At 42.3% G+C, this 21,471-nt stretch overlaps 1 protein-coding gene across 1 annotated transcript in view; it reads right to left on the minus strand.

The window, feature by feature from the left end:
* LOC135223617 (protein HBS1-like) overlaps positions 1 to 21,471 on the minus strand; it is a 241,283-nt gene that overhangs the window by 72,984 nt on the left and 146,828 nt on the right. The window contains exon 8 of the mRNA XM_064262229.1: positions 20,387 to 20,525. Coding sequence (XP_064118299.1) covers positions 20,387 to 20,525 — 139 coding nt within the window. The remainder of the gene's footprint in view (positions 1 to 20,386; positions 20,526 to 21,471) is intronic.

Here is a 21,471-nt window from a genome sequence, read left to right on the forward strand (position 1 = left end):
GGAAGGGACGACTGTCTCTCGGCAGCCGACCCTACAACCATAAACATACAAATAATAAAAACTCACCTACCTTTTCTATGGGAAAGGATGAGTGCTACCTCCTGCCCCCCAAAATAGTGTCTGCGGCGACGTATGGTCCGAGAGAGTAACAGCTTTCATAGGTCGTTCTCACCTCCCGAAGGTAGTGCAAGGCGAACACTGAGTTACTCCTCCAAAAACGTTAGCACTTAAAATGTCTTTAAAGAGCCATGTTTTTCTGAAAGTGGCTATTGAGGTCGAAATAGCCCTTACTTCGTGCGCGTTAACTTTTAGTATCTTCAAGTCGCTGTCTTTGCAAGAAGCGTGCGCCTCTTTAATGGTGTTTCTTAAAAAGAATGCCAGTGCATTCTTGGACATGGGCATGTTTGGTCTCTTGACCGAACACCATAAGTTCTCCGCAGAAACCTCGGCAATCCTTCGTTCTACGAATATACTCTCTAAGAGCCCTAACAGGACACAGGACTCTTTCTGGCTCTTGACCAATGATCTCTGCCATACCCTTGATCTCGAATGTTCTAGGCCACGGATTGGAAGGGTTTTCGTTTTTGTTTTTGGGCCGAACGGCATACTCAAGAGCAGACTGCATTATGTCCTTTGAAACCGACGTGTTTGCTGATAGACCTGTATTTCGCTAACTCTCTTATCCCGCGTCGCCCAGAAGCAGTTAGGAATACAGTTTTCTTCGTCAAAATCTCGTAGAGACGAAGAGGAAAGAGGTTCAAAACGATTTGACATTAAATATTTGAGGACCACATCCAGGTTCCACGAAGGTAGCTTCGGTAGTGGTACCTTGGTCGTCTCGAAAGATCTCAATAGATCATGGAGATCCTTGTTGTTAGCGAGGTCAAGACCTCTATGACGAAAAACTACAGATAGAACGCTTCTGTAGCCTTTAATAGTTGACACTGCCAACTTTAGATCTTGTTTCAGATAAAGCAAGAAGTCGGCGATCTGGCTCACAGAGGTAGTGGTAGAGGAAACTCCTTTTCTCTTACACCAACTTCTAAAGGCTGCCCACTTCGATTGGTAAACCGCGATTGATGATGGTCTCCTCGCGGTGGCGATAGCTTTAGCCACTGATTTCGAAAAACCTCTCGCTCTGGCCAACTTTTGGATAGTCTGAACGCAGTCAGACTCAGAGCGGAGAGGTTTTTGTGGTACCTCTCGAAGTGGGGCTGTTTGAGTAGATCTCTCCTTAACGGAAGAGATCTCGGATAATCCACTAGGTAGAACATCACCTCTGTGAACCAGATCGCTGCGGGCCAAAAGGGGGCGATTAAAGTCAACCTCGTCCCCTCCGATGCTGCAAATTTTCTCATCACCTCCCCCAGGATCTTGAAGGGGGGAAAAGCGTAGAGATCCAGGCCCGTCCAATCCCATAGAAGGGCGTCTACTGCTACTGCTCCCGGATCGAGAACCGGGGAGCAATACAGAGGAAGTCTCGCCGTCCTTGATGTTGCGAAGATGTCCACTAAGGGGCATCCCCAAAGACCCCACAGTTCCTGCATACTTCTTGATTGAGAGTCCACTCTGTCGGCAATAACTGTCCTTGTCGACTGAGGAGATCTGCCCGGACGTTCTCGACTCCGGCAATGAATCTTGTCAATATTGTGACTTCTCTCTCCTTCGCCCAAAGTAGGCGGATCTCTTTCGCTAGAGAAAACAGGGAGCGAGAGTGTGTTCCTCCTTGTTTCTTCAAGTATGCCAGGGCTGTGGTGTTGTCCGAGTTGACTTGAACTACACGACGGGAGACTTTGTTCTGGAAGAACTGGAGCGCTAATTGAACCGCTGCCAGCTCTTTGAAGTTGATATGCCAGGTTACCTTGTTCCCCTCTCCAGGTACCTGACACTTCCTCCCCCCCTAGAGTTGCTCTCCCCACCCCGTGGATGACGCGTCGGAGAACAACACTAGGTCGGGGTTCTGAAGCTTGAGGGATATGCCCTCTGACAGCTTCCACGGATCGAGCCCACCATCTTAGATGGTTCTTCACCTCTTCCGAGATGTTTAACTTCATGTCGAAGTTGTCCTTTTCTGTCCAGCTGTCCGACAGAAAGAACTGAAGAGGTCGGAGGTGTAGCCTCCCCAGGGAAACAAACTTCTCCAGCGAGGAAATGGTCCCCAGCAGACTCATCCATTCCCTCACCGAGCATGAATCCTTCCCTAGAAAGGCCGACACTTTTTCTATGCCTTGTTGCTGACGTTCCTGGGACGGAAAAGCCCGAAAGCCACTGAATCCATCTGAATCCCCAGATACACGATGGACTGTGTTGGGGTCAGATGTGACTTTTCGAAGTTCACCAGAAGTCCCAGGGACGCAGCTAAAGACAGAGTCGTCTGCAAGTCCTTCAGGCACCGGGTCTGCGAGGAGGCTCGTATGAGCCAGTCGTCCAGATAGAGCGAGATTCTGATGTTGGAAAGATGGAGCCACCTCGCCACGTTCTTCATTAAGATGGTGAAGATAAAAGGGGCCGTACTCAGTCCGAAACAAAGAGCCCTGCCCTTGAATTGAAAGACCTTCCCTTTCAATACGAACCGAAGGTACTTCATCGATTGGGGATGTATCGGGACGTGAAAGTAGGCGTCCTGGAGGTCGAGTGATACCATCCAATCTCCAGGTCTTAAGGCCCCCAGAACTGACTGAGGTGTCTCCATCTTGAACCTCTGCTTCTCTAATAAGAGGTTTAGACGACTTACATCCAAGACGGGCCGCCACCCTCCCGATTGTTTCGGTACAAGAAACAATCTGTTGTAAAATCCTGGCGTTGCCAGGTCTAAAACCTGTTCCACTGCTCGTTTCTCGAGCATCTGCTCGAGCAGGTCGAAAAGTATCTTTCGCTTTGTCAGCGGATACGATGGGGACAAGTCCCTGGGAGTGGAAGTCAACGGGGGCGGCTTTATGAAAGGGATCTTGTAACCCTTCTCTATGACGTCGAGAGACCAGGTGTCTGCCTCTCTTACTCTCCAGGCTTCTGCAAACAACTGCAGCCTGGCTCCTACCGGTGACTGAAGGCACGATCTCTCACTTCTTACCCCTAGACTTGGAAGGGGCTCTACCTCTAGTAAGGCTTCTTCCTCGAGGAGACGATCTAGCGGAAGTCCCTCCACGAAAGGGCTTCTGCTTTCTAAACGGTTGGGTTCCTGACGACGTTGAAGGGCCAGCCGGACGTCTCGAAGACTGAGCCAACTGGTCTTGTGTGGCTTTCTCCTGCAGACTCACTGCCAGATCCTTCACCATAGCTTGGGGGAAGAGATGACTCGAGAAGGGAGCATACAAAAGTTCTGTCCTCTGTGCGGGAGAGACAGACTTAGCCGCGAAGTTGCAATAAAGCGACCTTTTCTTAAGAACCCCTGCTGAAAAATGAGAGGCTAACTCCTCTGAGCCATCCCTGACGGCCTTGTCCATGCATGACAATACACTGGACAGCTCCCCCAAGCTGATCGAGTCTGGCTTACGAGATTGGTTGTCTAAGGCCCCAAGACACCAGTCTAAAAAGTTGAATACTTCTAAGGACCTAAACAGTCCCTTCAAAAGATGGTCCAGTTCGGAAGTCGTCCAAGAAACTTTAGCCGAGGCTAAAAGGGCCCTCCTTGAGGCATCCACCACGCTGGCGAAATCACCTTGAGCAGACGTAGGAACCTTCAAACCTAATTCCTCGCCTGTCTCATACCACATCCCTGCCTTACCGCTAAGTCTAGACGGAGGCAGGGCGAAAGTAGTTCTTCCTTTTGCTTTCCTAGACTCCATCCAGGCGTTAACCTTCCGGAAAGCTCTTCTAGTAGATAACGACGTCTTCATCTTCACAAAACCTGGAGACTTGCTTGTCTTCGACGACGAAAACTGAGAAGGAGGAGAAGGAGGAGCAGCAGGCTGAAAAGTATCGCCAAACGAATCACGAAGTAGTCGTGCCAAAACTTGATAATCTGACGAAGCAGACGTAGCCGGTTGTTCTTCATCAACATCCTCCGAAGAACCGCTAAGTTCTCCTTCTCCCTACCGATGCAAGTCCGAAGGAAGAGGCAGAAGTCCTTTAGCTCCAAGTCTCCTATCTGAACGATGAAGAGAAGACGAGGGTAACGGATCCTTAACAGTAACAGGATCAGGAATCACCTTTAGAGGCGAACGTGCCAAAGTCTCGGGAATAACATCCGAGTGACAGCGAACTTCCACATTCGTGTCCACAGAGGTCTTACTAGAACGTCTACGAGCGTCCATCTGAGCGTCCAACTAGCGTTCTCTCGAGCGTCCAAATCAGCGTCGTCACCGAGCATCCAGCGAAGCGTCCAACGGAGCGTCCATCAAAGAGACTCTTCTACCGTCCCGCGAAGCGTCCTTACGAACGTCCAGCGAAGAAACTTGATCCACTGCCCGACTAACGTAACGTTGAGCGTCAACACTGTCATGTCGAAGAGGGGCCGAACGCAAAGAAGTCCGTGCGACACCTACAAAATCGTCGTCAGCAGAAGCGTCGAAGTCGGAACGCCGAGCGTCCTCTCTACGGGAAGAGAGAGGAGCATGCAGAGAACTCTCTCTAAACTGGCGTCTAACGTCACCTCTAGACGAACCCTGGGGAGCAAAACGACGTCTAGAGGGCGAAAAATCAGAAGACGGGGACGAAAAAGGAGCCATTGGAGAAGACTGCTTAGTTCTCTTGATAGGCAGTCTATCGTCTTTCCTTCGACGAGGTACCGTCTCCTTCTGCTTCAGTAAAGCGTCCAGTTGCCGCTGCATCGCAATGATGATCTCCGTCTGAGATGTCTCCTTACGCGGAGACGAGCTGCGCTTGTGAGAAGGAGGAGAGGGGGCGAGGGGAGCCTTCTCCTTCTCCAGGAACAGCCTTGGCTCTAGAGCGACTGGGGCGCTCGAGGGCGTCATCGTCGGATGACGTCCTAGACTTCTTCTGGGGCGGAAAAGCTACGCTTTCCGGAGAAGAATGCCACTCAGACAAAGCATGACGTGAAGCGTCAAGCTCTTGAAGAGTCCTCTTCAAAGGTCGCGAATCCGAACGAGATTCCCACCCCTTGCGCCGGGGCTCGGGGAGGACGCGTCGGAACCCAGACGAGAAACAATCCTTCAGGATACGTGCTCGAGCACGCTCCTTAGCAGCCTGGGAAGCGTCCACAGGAACTGCTGAAGGGACGCCAGATCGGTGGGGGTTCCCCGTAACCCTCCTTCGGCCTTCGACATGCCCTCTCCCCGAGTCCTGGGAGTCCGGCAGAGGTCCCAGCCTAGAGGCGCTATAGGGCCGATCTGACGCCCCCTCCACTTCACTAGGGGCACTATCACTGCACTTATTTTGCCTGTTTTCAAGGGCAAGCACTTTAGATTCAAGCGTCTTCAATGAATCCAGAATAAGCGAAAGGGCATTACCCTCCGCAGACACCACTTGAGGACCCGAAGGCAACACTACAGGGTTAGGAGACACAAAATCTAAAGGAGGGTTAGAAGGGGATACATTAATACCCTGTCTGCTACCCGACTTACTCCTGGAGGAAGACCTCCTAATCCTATCACGTTCTAACTTCTTAACGTAGGATTCATACGTCTTCCATTGTAAATCATCCAAGCTTTCACACTCATTACAGCGCAAATCAAATTTACACTCTTGCCCCCTACACCCTTTACACAATGTGTGAGGATCAACCAATGCTTTAGGAAGCCTAACCTTGCATTCCACTTTCGAACACACCCTGGCGCTAGCCGAACTACATCTAGACATATTTAAGGGAAAAATCTAAGCCAAATTCAAAAAACAGTCCAAATCACGTATGCCAAGCTATCGATCCAATCAAAAAACCAAAAAGTCAAGAGGATACTCAAGCAATATGAAAAGTTTTCCAAAATCCTGAGGCGGAGGTGTGTAAACAGATGTTTACGACACCGGCGACAGAAGAAATCTGATAGAAAATGGGAATGGTTCCTGATACCTGCCTCCCAGCGGCGGGAATGGGTACTAACCACCCTAACTCCCACTACGTGTGTCGTAAGTTTTAGAAATTCTGTCGGACTTCAGAGAATACAGCTATATATATATCTGACAGGTAAGTTTCATGAACAAAATATATATTTAACTGGTTATTGCGCCAAATTCCGGTTATCAGTGCCATAAAGTCATAAATTGCCAATTCTTGGTTACTGGTGATTTTTGCTTGAGAAGTCAGAACGGAAACCCCGGCAATAACAGGGGACTGCCTGTAAGTGTGTGTGTGTGTATAATATTATACACACGCACATCTATAATATATACACAAATATATATATATATATATATATACCGTATATATATATATATAATATATATTATATAATATATATATATATCTATAATATATATATATATATATATATATATATAATATAATATATATATATATATATATATATATATATATATATATAATATATATACAGGCAGTCCCCAGGTTACGACGGTCTCGGCTTACAACGTTCCGAGGTTATGACGCTTGTCAATAGACGTTATTTGCAGGGTTACGACGCATGTTCCAAGGTTACGACGCCTACAATGCTCATCTGGGAGATGAAATATGACACCAATAATGCAAAATAATAAATATTTTAAGGTTTTTTTTGATGAAAAATGCCATAAAAATACAGTTTACATAGTTTTCAATGCACCCAAAGCATTAAAAGTAAGGTTTTCTTAGGATTTTTGACGATGTTCCGGCTTACGATGCGTCTCAAGAACGGAACCCCTGTCGTAACCCGGGGACCGCCTGTATATATCTTACAAGGGCCAAAATGACGCTCGTTGAAATAACTGGAGAGAACTCCTAACTGGGAATGAACTTACCCCCTGATTGTCAATTATCAAAACTCTAGTTGAATTCAAACTCCTGCTATTACAAAAATATAATCTTTAGTTCCCAAAATAGCTAACATGAAAATGGAATAAAATGAGTTAAAGAACATTTTCAAAGATCATTAAGCTACCATCACTTTTCCCGAAATCATATTTAAATAAGAACCTCCTCTTATCTCTTTCTGTCCAACTGTTCAGTCTATCAAAAGTCAATACAAGTCTAGAGAAATCCATTTTTTCTAAATGGTGTCTTTGAATCCATCTGAAAATGAGAACATAATTATCAAACAATATAATGTTAAATTTCATCAATAAACGAGTGCCGCATTGCACTCCCCGTTCTCTAGAACTGAACTCAATGTCACTACATAAAGTATATAACTTTTTCAGTCTTCACTTTACCTTCTTGACGGTCCTCTAAACGCCTTCCCCTATGCCAATGTCTCTTGTGACCAATATGACAGTTTGTCGTCTAATAGCCCCGTTATTCACATTCTCATTCCCTGTTTCATCTGTCATATGTATGTACTCCCACCAACAGACGTACGGATACACACATGCTACTGAACACACGAACGTATGCACGCTAGTCTGTTCCCATGTACTCGGTAACCTGTACTGTAACAACCTGAAGTAACCTCCTTTTTGTTTACCTCATGTCTCTGGAATGTATTCACAATCTCATTTATGCACATGGTGTGTTTTTCTATTTGTCTATCAAGTCGGCGCCTTGAGGAATTCACTGTCTTGCATCTGTTTCTAACCAGCAAGAGCTAAGGTTATCAACCCCATTTATTTTAATATATCTATTTATTTCTCTGACCAGTGCCCTAAGATGGCTTAGCCACATATATGTGTGCACCCCTGTTGCACACTACATTGGCTACTGGTATATAGTAGTTCATAATGTCTTTTAATTTGCCACATGATTTAGAGCAACTTCTCCTGCTGGGGTTCTACTCCGTTGGCTGCGTACAAGTTTGATGGCTTCTGGAATGCACATTGACCATCATTATCACTACCAATACGTACTGCAATCACTGGAACTGTGTAGCGTTCGTCGAAGGAAAATCTGTCTCTAGTGTAGGCGGAACTTTACCCGCCTCGTGATCCCCATTTAAGTGTATCCTAACACCCTTCCTGCTAAACTGTAGATTCAACGTCTTCTGATGAAGAAATCGTAACCGCCGCCTCGTTGTCGACTTGAAATATTTCGTGACTCCCATGCAAGCACGTCCTGCACCCGCCTCGTAGAAGTATAGTAGACTCCTGACTTGTCCCAGAATTTATCCTGAGACAACCCATTGACAATATCTCGTACTTGCAATGGCGACCTGTGACATCGTTGCCTGTGTGAAGATCCAACTTCTGGCGCAGTAGATCCTAAGTTGTTTTCGTTGTCACCACTCATGTGAGCTTGGAATTCTCTAGTCATCATGTGTCAGTGTTTCATCATTAGTAGGTTCTAACTGACCCCTCGAATGGTCTACATGATCTTAAAAAAAATAAAGACTTGCTTTAACACACGAGTCTGTCATGAACTAACATACCCAAGACTGAAATTCTTCACTAAAATAAATATGGTCTTTATCTACTGACCCCTTTTAAACTTACTGGGAGAATTTTGATCACTAACTGACCACTCATTATTAATCCCATATCTGACATGTTTACCATCAAAACCCCCATAATGCTTATACAGCAAAACCCCTGCAGTGTTTATACAGCCAACCTCCAACAAACAATGTTGAATATCCCTTCTATCTTACATATCTTAAGATAAATTCTACCTCCTTTCTGTAATGGAAATCCTTTGTAAAGGTACCATAAAAATTCCTTATACAAAATGTATAAGGAAAAAAAGATAATTCAACTCTTTCCCTCGTTACAAATGTAGTTTGTATCGCCACACAAATTGCTTCGGGAGCCAGAGCCTGGAACAAAGATGGCGGTGCTCCCCCTCTACCTGCTGGGAACAAAGGAGCGTGCATATTATTCATAAAATTAACCAAGGCCCCTCCTGACGTTTCCGATACTGAATCACTAGGAGAAACCGAAGGGGTATGGGACAAATCAAAAGCAGGTGGCGAAACATATGGAGCAGCCTGGTTTATTGCCGATACAAAAGAAGCCGGTAAGGTTTGGTCATCCAAAGATGGCGTCACCACCTTCCTTTTGTATTGGCCTTTCTCATAGAACTTTTTCCACTGTTCCACCGACTAACCGCGACAAACAGAACATGGATTAGTAACTGTACATACGTTTTCCCTGCACCTACTACACGTTGGATGAGGATCCCTTGACACCGAAGTTCGAAATCTAGAACATGGAAAGCCACTGACTCCTGGGCATTTCCTTTGTCTCCTTTTCGAAACGGCAGACGATCCCGATGTTTAGGCAAAAATCTCCATCATACCACTTATACACTCTTCACTCACACTGAGCACACTCGGAGAAAGAAAAAAGTAATAAGAAATGAAAAAAGAAATGGATAAAAAACGGGCAAACTGAAAAACCGGCTTTAAATCAGATAGACAGTAAACACGTCTTATCTTAAAGGCGGTAGGAAAATAACTGGTGGGTCACAGGTAGCCGTGGGCATTCTGGGTATACATGCCCCGTGACCTGGTATAGATGCCAATAGTCCCTGGATCTCACAAGTGTAATTTTAATTCTACCGGTTTCCAGCTTGGCGCTAGTAAATCCTAATGTTAAGACCAAAGGTTTGTTCCGTATACGAACAAACCCAAAATACATGTACTTACCAACCACTCCAGATACTCCAGGCTATCCTGCGCTGTCTGCTGGTTGAGGTCACTGGAACACTAGCAACCACAAGACAAAAACCAAGAACCACAACACCACAACCCAACAAGACAACAACCCCACAACTATAACACAACAACAACCAAGGATCGCAACCCAACAACACAACACCCAAGAACCACAACAACAACCAAGGAACACAACCCCAACTCAACAACACAGCAAACAACCAAGGTACAACCACAACCCAACAACCCAGCAAACAAAAAGGAACTCAACCACAACACTAGACCACTGCACAAACAATTAATAACACAAAAAAAACACAAAAAGGCAACACACACACCCACTAACAACACCAAACTAAACAATAACTAATAACAAATCAACAAAACACAATTCAAACTAATCTCAATGCCTTCACCAGACTGCTGCTCACACTACTGTCTCTCACAGCTTCTGACTAGACTAAAAAAAAAAACTCAAAACACAGAACTCTAACAATCAACAGCACCAGCAGACAACCCAGAACTCACCAACAGCCAATACAGTCGTTAACCATCCAACCACCAATTAACCTCTCTCTCTCTCTCTCTCTCTCTCTCACATACATAGACACATGCACACACACACAAAAGACTTTGTCAAATGGAACTACATAACTCGTCCATATTTCCTCCCCCGTTACAGTTGACAACGTCTCCTTACACTCACTAAATAGCCTTCAGCAACACCCATGGATGCTAGGACGCAGGCCCCCTGGATCTTGTTTGAGGGCCCTCATACACACACTCAGTTATGCCGCCATTAACTTCTCCCAAACCACTTCCAGTCAGACTACCACTACCATCTCCCTCACTACCATCCTCCCAGATCCCATTCACTATCTCATCTACCCCCTCTAACTCTTGTCCGAATATCTCTAATAACTCTGCCACCAAATCACTTACCTCATTTACACTCCTGCCAAACTCCCAAAGAGACTCATTCATACTGCCAACTACATTCTTACCACCTGATTCCTTTCCTGGTGAAACTTCACTAAACCCTGACAATTCAAACCCCCACACGCTATATGTATTTTTCCTCCCCTCAAAGTCATCCGTATTACATGCCTTATCCACCATTTTTATCCTAACACTAACCCCTCTATCATGCAGCTCACGTTTCTCTCTTTCATTCCTTTTCCTTACCTTCCTCCGCTTTCTTCCATACTCAACCAACACCAACTGTCAATCTTCCTGACCCATTTGCTCACTGGTGGTCGGCTCACATTTATTCACCCTCAAACACTCACTAATTACATTCTCCCGAACATACTGACGCATACTAGAGGACCCACCCAACTGAATCCCCTTAACACCTAGTTTCCCCAATTCCCAACCTGACTCATCCTCTTTCGCCTACACACACTTGCTACATGACCCTCCATTCCACATTCAACACATTTCGCACGCTGTTCTTTACACATTCTAGCATACCGACATTCATTCTTCCTGTGCCCTGGCTTACCAAATCTATAACACTGTTGCTCTTGTTCACAACTAATTGACCCCACTCTTCCAACACTCGCATTCCTATCTCTTTTAGGGCTAACTACACTCACGTTACTTGCCCTAACACTCCTATCTACCACTCGGTCTGCCATTTGCCTCGGCCCTTCCAAAACTGCCTCCCATAGCTCTTAAACTCTGGTACAACCTCAGCTACTTCAGTCCTAACACTAACACTTCTACTCTCTTTCATACACCAATCTAGCTCATAATCTTCTACTATTTCTAAAATGTCGTTCCACGTCAACCTTTCATTCGTTCATCACATTTTCTCCTTATGTTTCAGATTCATAAACTCGTATACGCTCTCTGGTACAGTAGCTAACAACTTCCACACTAACTCCTTACACTTGTTTATCCCTTCGACCCCAAACTTTTTCCTGGCTAATGTTTCTAACCTGCACACATACATCGACAATGACTCACCAGCATTCATTCTTGCCTCTTCAAAATAATGCTTTCTCCTATATCTAACGCTACTCTTTATCCTCTTTGCCTGTTCTACAATCCTAGCTTTCCACACTCTTCATCACGGCAAAATTCCTACCAACTCATCCATTACCCCATTCATACTCAACAAAAATCCCGTCAAAAAGCTATCTACCTCTCTTGCCCACACTCTCTTGTTATCCCCATACTTTGCCTCACAATACTTCTCATATTCCTTAAAAAAAGTCCCCTATGTCCCTATTACCATATTCCTCGTATTGTGCACATCGGGGTACCTCTCACATATACACAGCCTTTCGTACTTTCTACTCACTCTCACTTTCGTTACTTCCATTCTGACCCCTCTTTCCCTCTTCCGAATACAGTGAATCCACTTTCATACTTACGCCCATACTCCTGACTACGCTCTTCTTACCCTTCTTTCTACCAACCTGTTTCCACTCACCGCTATCTAAATCACTCTCAGCCCTTTTCCCGATGTATTCCAGCCTAGTCTCATCCTGTCCGTCACCCTTACTAACCTTCTTTCCCTTAGTCTTCTTTTCCTCAGCCCCTTATTATTCTTGTCCTCAGGTTTATCCTTATCCTGTGTCTTCCCCTTCTTTCCCTTACCTATCACATCCAAATCACCTTCGTTACTCGTACTCTCATCCACTCGCTCTTTCACTTTCTTTACCACTCCTGACCCGTCACAAGACCCAGTAGGGCTACCTCCTACAGCTCCCTCCCCCATGAATCCCTTCATCATTTCCTGCATCATCTCTTGCACTGCATTCATTATCCCAAATTTTTCGTCCATTTTCTCAACCATTCTCTCTTCCGCTCCTTTCACCTCTTCTTTCATTTCCACTTTTGCACTCCTTAGCATTCCTCTCATTTCCTCTAACTCACTCTTCAGCTCCTCACACTCTACCCTCAACCTCTCATTCTCCACTTCCAACCTTTCCTTAGCTTCCCTCGCCAACCTCAGCTCCTCCTTTAGCCTCTCTATCTCCTTCAACCCTTCCATCCTCACTTTCTCTACCAATCATACAACTCACTACCCCAATTACCCTGCAGCTGCTGCACCAACAGTCCCTGTTCGGGCGCCAAAAAATAATGTGGTGGGATCACAAGGTTAAAAAAATCAAGTGGAATCAATCCAGCTGCCAAACTCACCCTCTGTCACACTTTCCTCTTTACACTACAGCATACATGCAGGACAATTGACCTATACCTACACAAAAACAAACAAAAAAACACAAAACACATGTACTTACCAACCGCTCTAGATACTCCAGGCTATCCTATGCTGTCTGCTGGTCGAGGTCACTGGAACACTAGCAACCATAAGACAAAAACCAAGAACCACAACACCACAACCCAACAAAACAACAACCCCACAACTATAACAACACAACAACCAAGGACCACAACACAACACCCAAGAACCACAACAACAACCAAGGAACATAACCCCAACTCAACAACACAGCAAACAACCACAACCCAACAACCCAGCAAACAACAAGGAACTCAACCACAACACAAGACCACTGCACAAACAATTAATAACACAAAAAACAAAAACAAAAAGGCAACACACACACCCACTAACAATACCAAACTTAACAATAATTAAAAACAAATCAACAAAACACAATTCAAACGAATCTCAATGCCTTCACCAGACTGCTGCCCACGCTACTGACTCTCAGCTTCTGACTAAAGACTGGCCAAAAAAAAACTCAAAACACAGAACTCTAACAATCAACAGCACCAGCAGACAACCCAGAACTCACCAACAGCCAATACAGTAGTTAACCATCCAACCACCAATTACCACCCCCCCCCCCTCCTCCCTCTCTCTCTCTCCTCTCTCTCTCTCTCTCACACACACACACACACACAAAGACGTTGTCAAATGGAACTCCATAACTCCTCCATAACCCCTTAAAATTCTTTACCATGGAATGTCATCATCAACATTCCTGAAAGCAGTGCAACCCTCTGAGTAATGAACCCTTAAAAGAAAATATCAATAATTGGTCTCATCCGAGACACTACAGCATTATCAGCACCAAACCGCCTGTTCATTCAACATGTGCTCAAATTGCACCATTGACTTGTCTAGTCACTCTCATTAACTCAGAAATCATCATTCCTCAAATTGGCCCCAAAATCATCTTTAATCCTCGCTGGGAATCCTCAATAAATCTTCACTGATACTACAGAGCCACATTAAACCTCAAAATTATCCTCAGGATATCCTCATTGTCACCACAAGGGTACCCAAAATTGTCCTCACAAAAATCCTCTATTATATAGCGACCAATAAAAAATATCTATCAATATAAAATATCCACCACAGGCTAAATCTTAAGCCATTTGACCACTGATATACCTCAAAGTAAACCATTTGTGATACCACCACATGTATATAACACCCAGAAATCACCTCATTCGGATATAAACCACAGCAAACCACAATCCACAAATTATTCATAACAATATATACTGCCAAATATAACCACTGGTGAATATAACCTCATAAACTACAACACCTTATGAGGGGAACCGTAAAACTGCAATGCACCAGTGCCAACCCCCCCCCCCCCCCCCCCCCCCACCCCCCCCCCCCCCCCCCCCCCCCCCCCCCCCCCCCCCCCCCCCAGAGCCATAATACCACAAAGAACACAATCACCACCCTTTTGATTCATAAAACCACAAATCACTACCAAAAATTCAACATCAAAATAACCACAAAAATCGTCCGCAATAAATCAATGCCACCAGGAATCACCAAATCACCAAAAATCATCACCAGAAGAATCCCTTATAATATTTCTCAACTCCACGGTATTTTCCCACATTTTTCATCCCATTTTTCCATTATGAAAATAATTACCTCGGGTTTTTTCTGCTGAATCGCCGAGTTTGCGCATAAGAAAATAGTCAAAGAATGAAAGGAAAAAAAGTTACATAAGACCGATTAATTCACCTTTCATCATCCATTTGCAAAATCTGGAAATAAAAAATGCAACTGCACAATGTTACCTTATTATTTTCCTGTCGTTTTCAACTTTGATATGAGAGTTAATTTCGACCGACCTGTCTTATCATCTAAGACTACAAATCTGTTACCTGTCTTTTCTTCAATAACTCTAAAAGAACCCTCAAACTTTGGACCTAACTTGTAACTTAGTTCATTTCTCATATTGATTTTTAGGAGTACATTATCTCCAATAGCAATTTTAACATCTAATGATTTCTCATTGCATTTTTCCAGTACTGGCAGGGAGAGCCCAGACACCTCCATGTCTTGGTTTCTTCGCTCACCTTGTGCCTGAACCGGGATGGTGAGAGGTCTCTTGAGATCCTGGCACAGCACCACTCTTAGAAGCAGACTTAGAACTGGTAACAGGTGCACAAACCGAAGTCTATGTGTCTGATGGCTCCCGAAAAGCAAGATCCTGTGAGGCATGTAATTCAGTTCCTGAGCCCAAAGGCCAGGAAGAGCCAACGAGAGAATCCACTTCCTCCTCGAAAGGAGGCAGGCAGCCTCTTAGAAGACCTGTGAAGGGATTTCTTAAAGGGGAAGCAGCAGCCTTATTCTTCCTCGACCAACGTGCCTAGGAAGAATGGGAGAAGGTGCTCATCTCACAGTGCCTTGGGAGAACAGGAGAAGGTGCTCATCTCACAGGACTTATTTCTCGAACTCCTCTCCTACATTTTCTACAGGGTGAAAATCAGGAATCATAAGCATCGTCAGGCCAGTATGGAAGGAAGGACAACAGGAGTGGCTAGGGCACCTGCGCCAGGAGAACGAACATACAGGAGTAGCTCAGCCAGCAAGAGTGACAGGAATGTCAGTAACAGCAACAAGAGAGATAAGGCAGCTGAGGCAGGAGGCACAGCAGGAGCTGCACAGTGACTGGTCATCATGGAAACAGGAGCAATCAAGAAAGGAGACATAGCAGGAGTGTTGAGTATATCTTAATCTTGGTTTAACCAGACCAACGAGCTCATTAACAACTCTCCTAGGGCTGGCCCGAAGGATTAGATATTTTTATGTGCCTAGGAACCAATTGGTTACCTAGCAAATGGGACCTACAGGTTATTGTGGGATCTGAACCACATTATATCGAGAAATGAATTTCTCATAGCCAGAAATAAATTCCTCTGATTCAACGTTGGCAGGAACAGGGAGTCAAACTTGTGACTAATGAATTGGTAGGTGAGCACGTAAACCACTTGTCCAAGGAACTCGTAGCAGGAGTAGATGGACCAGAGATACAAGACAGCATACAGTAGTGCCGGTACAAGACAGCATATAGTAGTGCCAAAGTTAAAAATCCTAAAGGAAAGGAAAACTAACAATGACAATCCAGCCATCTACTGCTGCACCTGCAATACTCGCTGTCAACCTGATGAAAAAATAAAATTATTATTAGTAGAGGGGGACTCCTCTCACTCTAAGGGTAACTTGCCCTACAAAGCAGGAAGAGGCCCTTGTGAAGAGGTCGCTTGACGGACATTCCCCACAATGTCTTCGCCCGACATGCGATCAAAGAGGGCGAAGGAGAGAACGCTATAAAAAATTATTACTGGGTGGCGTCATTAGCAAAAAAAACTTTTTGTTGATGCTTGGCAACCTTCCTCCGAAGTTTCCTCTTGGCAAACTTCAAAAGATATACTGTCACGCCCTTACAAACAGAGGGCGTGAGGATAAAGGATAGAAAAATGAATGTTACTCCCTTGGCCGCTGACCCCAAGACACATACGGTGGAGAAGCTGGCCTATGGAAGGGTATCACAAGTCGTGGGTTAGTATATTAATAAATCTCACACACACTAGTATATATGCAACAAGGAATAATTAAGACAATATATTTAAGACACCGTTGTGAATGCGAGTTGTATCTTTTCTTTCTGAGTGAGCGGATGTGATGGGCTGTGACATTCCTAGAAAGTAGAAATCATCAATTTAGCTTCTCCTTGGAAACAGTGCCCTAAGTGACATGAAGGCTCAGCTTTGGAAATGCCGACATATCTCGTTGGGTGGCGAGATGTCAAAGTTGCTGTCTATGCAGATCAGTGCCATGTCCTGTCTCTATGCACGGGCGGATGCAGAGATGCCTTCTGAAACTGGTTTGAGGTGGTTTCTTGGGCGTGAACAATGTGTGTTAGTTTGTGCGTCTGTGCAAGCTTCTTCCTTACATAATGAGAAAGTAAGTTAGCCAAGAGGGGAGATCGCTACAGAGTTGGCGAAGGGGCAAGATGGCCCCTGCAACAGTATTTTTAGTGAAGTGTGTATAATCTGTGTTGAATGGGTAAGCATACTTATTCTTTGGCCAAAAGTGTGGCTTGACTGTATTTTGAATATTGTTTCAAAGATGTTCTATTTTATGTGACTTTTTATTTTGCTTTTTAATCTTTGCTTATTGATATGTTCTCCTGACTTCTTATAGGCAGTTCTGAGACAAAGGGGAGTCGATATGGTGACTATTTAGAAATGGGAACTTAACTGAGATTCCGTGGTGTTACTATGTAGACTGCGCTATGACTATGCCCAGTTTTATGACTAAAATAATGCTGGTTATTGTAGAGGAGGGATGTAGTGGGTTATCTGAGTTCAATCTTTCATTTAATCATTTTGTTAATAACCTGAGTTATTTAGTTTATGCTTTGCTCTTAAATAAATGTATTTTTGTAGTTCATGAGTCTGAATTAATTGCCTTAGGTAATGTAGAGAGAGAGAGAGAGAGAGAGAGAGAGAGAGAGAGAAAATGGGTGATAGCATGTGCCTTAGATGCACGACCAAGCTACCAAACCCTTTTAACCCTCTTACGCCGACTGGACGTATTTTACGTAGAAATTTTTTGTCTCCCGTGTGCCGACTGGACGTATTTTACGTCGACTTACAAAAGTTTTTTTTAAAATTCGCGGAAAAATACTTATAGGCCTACCAGCCTAAAACTTTTGAATCACGCGCCTTGGGGGATGCTGGGAGTTCACGGATCAAGGTGTTGTTTTGTTTACAATCGTTACGCAGGCGCGCAAGCGCGAATTTCTTTCTTGCCGCACTAAAAAGTATCTGTGACACATCTCGGAAATTATTTCGTCACTTTGACATAATTTTTGTACCATTGTAAATTATATATGAAAATGTGCGCATTTTTATGTAGAATACAAAAAAAAAAAAAAAAAAAAAAAAACCCAAAAAAAAAAACCCATGATTGTAGCATTTTTTATCAGTTTTGAAAATTTTTGTTTTCATATAAATAACGATAATTGCCAAAATTTCAACCTTCGGTCAACTTTGACTCTACCGAAATGGTCGAAAAACGCAATTGTAAGCTATAACTCTTATATTTTAGTAATATTCAATCATTTACCTTAATTTTGCAACTAATTGGAAGTCTCTAGCACAATATTTCGATTTATGGTGAATTTATGAAAAAACTTTTTCCTTACGTCCACGCGGTAACTCTTCCGAAAAAAATCATACATGCGATTGTGGTAATGTTTGCACCATTTGAAAAATAGCCGTTATATAAAGTTTTATATATGGAAATGTGCGCAATTTCATGCAAAATACAACTAAAAACAACCCATGGTTGTAGCTTTTATCAGTTTTGAGATATTTTCATATAAATAACGATAATTGCCAAAATTTCAACTTTCGGTCAACTTTGACTACCGAAATGGCCGAAAAACGCAATTGTAAGCTAAAACGCTTATATTCTAGTATTATTCAAGCATTTACCTTCATTTTGCAACAAATTGGAAGTCTCTAGCACAATATTTCGATTTATGGTGAATTTATGAAAAAAATAACATTTTCTTTACGTCCGCACGGTAACTCTTCCGAAAAAATCATACGTGCGATTGTGGTAATGTTTGCACCATTTTAAATTAGCTGTTACATAAAGTTTTATATATATTTCATGTAGAATACAACAATAAATAATTGAAGGTTGTAGCTTTTCTCATTTTTGAAATATTTGCATATAAATCACGATAAATAGATAAAAAACCACGTTCGGTCAACTTTGACTCTACCGAAATGGTCGAAAAACGCAATTGTAACTAAAACTCTTACAGTCTAGTAATATTCAGTCATTTATCTTCATCTTGAAACAAATTCGAAGTCTCTAGCAAAATATTTAGATTTATGGTGAATTTAAAAAAAAAATCTTTCCTTCCCTCCACGCGCGGATTCTCCGTCACAAATCTCCGAAATGCGAACGTCCCATTCTCGGAATATTTGCTCCATTTTATATTAGGCATTTCATAGAGTTTTATATATGAAAATGTGCGCAATTTCATGTAGAATAAAACGGAAAATATTTAAAGGTTGTAGCTTTTCTTATTTCCGAAATAATTGCATATAAAAAAAATATATATAAAAAAATTCTACATTTGGTCAACTTTAACTCGTCAGATATGGTCGAAAACTGCAATTGTAAGCTAATACTCTTACAGTATAGTAATATTCAATCATTTGTCTTCATTTTGAAAGAAATTGGAATTTCTAGGACAATATTTAGATTTATGGTGAATTTTTGAAAAAAATATTTGTTTATGTCCACGAGTTACGAATTCATGCATTATTTTGTGATAATATTTTCTCTGTGTTGCTTTTATCCTTTTACAATGTGTTATATACCAAAATGATCGCAATTTAGTGTACATTACAAAAAAAAAAGTATCGTGTTACCTTTAACCATTTTGCGCACAGCGCGATTTGAATACAATTATATATGAAATTTAGTTTTTGCGCTATCATATATCGCATTATTTATATATGATAATGATTTTTTAATTTCTGATGGTTGCATACTTAACTTCAGCCAATGACAAAAAAAGGAGCCAAAAATGAACTCTAAATCTTGAAAACTAAGCGCGCTGTGAGTTTTTGAAAAAAATATTTTTTCCGCTTCCGCTCTCACTCTGAAACACCTCCAGCACACGGGAGACAATTTTTTTTTTACCGCTTCGGCGTAAGAGGGTTAAGATTACCCAGGTTTTAACCTGGGTTATATATAGAATATACACAAAGTAAGAAATGATCCCATCAGGAAAAACAAGCTTAACAGTCAGGTAGAGAGTTCATGAAAATATGTCTGCACCACGACAGCGTAGAGCAACCTGGAATGTTTATTTCTGGGTAGGAGGGCATTCCTGCCTACCAGACAGTAATTACTCCCTAACCACCTTGTTCAAGAGTTTAATGGACATTTCCCAGTTTGCCGCAAGTTATTCCTAATGTGAAACACTGATGGTTTGTATATTGTGTAGGACAATCCAATTTTTTTTTAACTTGGAATCAATTTCAACACACTTCTACCACAATGGTTGATTCTTAAGTTTGTAGCTATTATCAATTTTTGTCGCATACACCATGACATGTTGTATATTCACAGATATTAAGGCAGAAATGTTTCATTTTTAGTTGACTATACCTCAGAATTACCTCCACTCAAATAGAAATGCAATTGATAAGTGCTGTGTCACCAGTGGGAATCAAACTGCTGACAGGTTCGGAAAACATATTATGTCCTTTGACCAATGAAAGGTATAAGCTGATTTTAATCTACTGGACAAATGCTTAAAGGATTTTGGTTTTTGTACTTAGGATTGATACAAACCCACCTCCAAAATGATAACTAATGTTAGGTTTGCATCATGTGACTAATTATGAATTTTTAATGTTAAATACAGTAAGGTTAAAATCAATATTTATTACCAATAACATGAATATTTCCTATGTCATACCTTCAAGTAGAGAAGATGACCCATAAGGGTAGATTTACCAGCATCTACATGGCCAACCACAACTAAATTAAGGAGATCCTTGCCACTTGCTCTATGCTCCTTATATTCTGCTAAAACATCTACTTCCTTGTCACGTATCCTGAAAATAGCAATGATTTATAAATGACAACAATGCAACAAGAAATCCTAAATACTGGTGATAAGAAAGGATTGCCCTGTTATATATTAAATGCATTGTTAACATCTCATAACGCTAAAGATTGTTATTCAGTCTGCAGGGAAGAGAATAAAAGGGAACTGATGAAAGGAAATATGCACAGAAATGATACTGGAGTCAAAGGAAGGCTGCAAAGAACCTTTAGCACTGACTATAATGCAGTCAAGGAGTAGGAATGATAACCAAAACAGATTATATCACTGATAAATAGATGTATCTTAAAACAGTATTATTCATAATGTTTTCAGTGACTAAAAAATATTATATACTAGTATATAAAAATCAAAGGAAACATTTAAAAACTATCAACAATAGCATTAGTGCTGTTAAGTCAAGTAGAAGGCCATGGTCAGAATTCTACATAATTCAATTCCAACTACGGAAGCAGTTGCTCAATACCATGTTTCCAAGAATCTTAGATATCCTTTTCCTGAAATAATTCTCAGAAATTTACCATCTAGATCGTAATACGAATGCCTACATACGTCATCTGAATGAACGGTACAAATCATACTTACTTAGTTTTAAACAATAAAATTTAATAGAAAAAAAATTATATTCACAAAGATTCATTTAGTACAAGTAAATCTTATTATAGCAAGAATATTGTAATCAAACATGTTCATGTGATACTAATGGTAACAATTTCCAAATTATTTTCAGGTTTTGAAGATAAAAATATTTTTTCTTATTTGTAATAAATATAACAAATTTTAAAAGTAATTTGTATATGTATTTCCTTAAGTTCTTTACAGGATTCACATAGGATTTTTAAATACAGACAAGAGAAATTACAATAATTCCTTGGAGAAATTACTCAGCCTCGTCTGTGGTGGACCAAATGGACATCATCCATGTTTGGGTCAGG

Source organism: Macrobrachium nipponense, chromosome 10, assembly GCF_015104395.2.
Source record: "Macrobrachium nipponense isolate FS-2020 chromosome 10, ASM1510439v2, whole genome shotgun sequence".
Taxonomy (NCBI): domain Eukaryota; kingdom Metazoa; phylum Arthropoda; class Malacostraca; order Decapoda; family Palaemonidae; genus Macrobrachium; species Macrobrachium nipponense.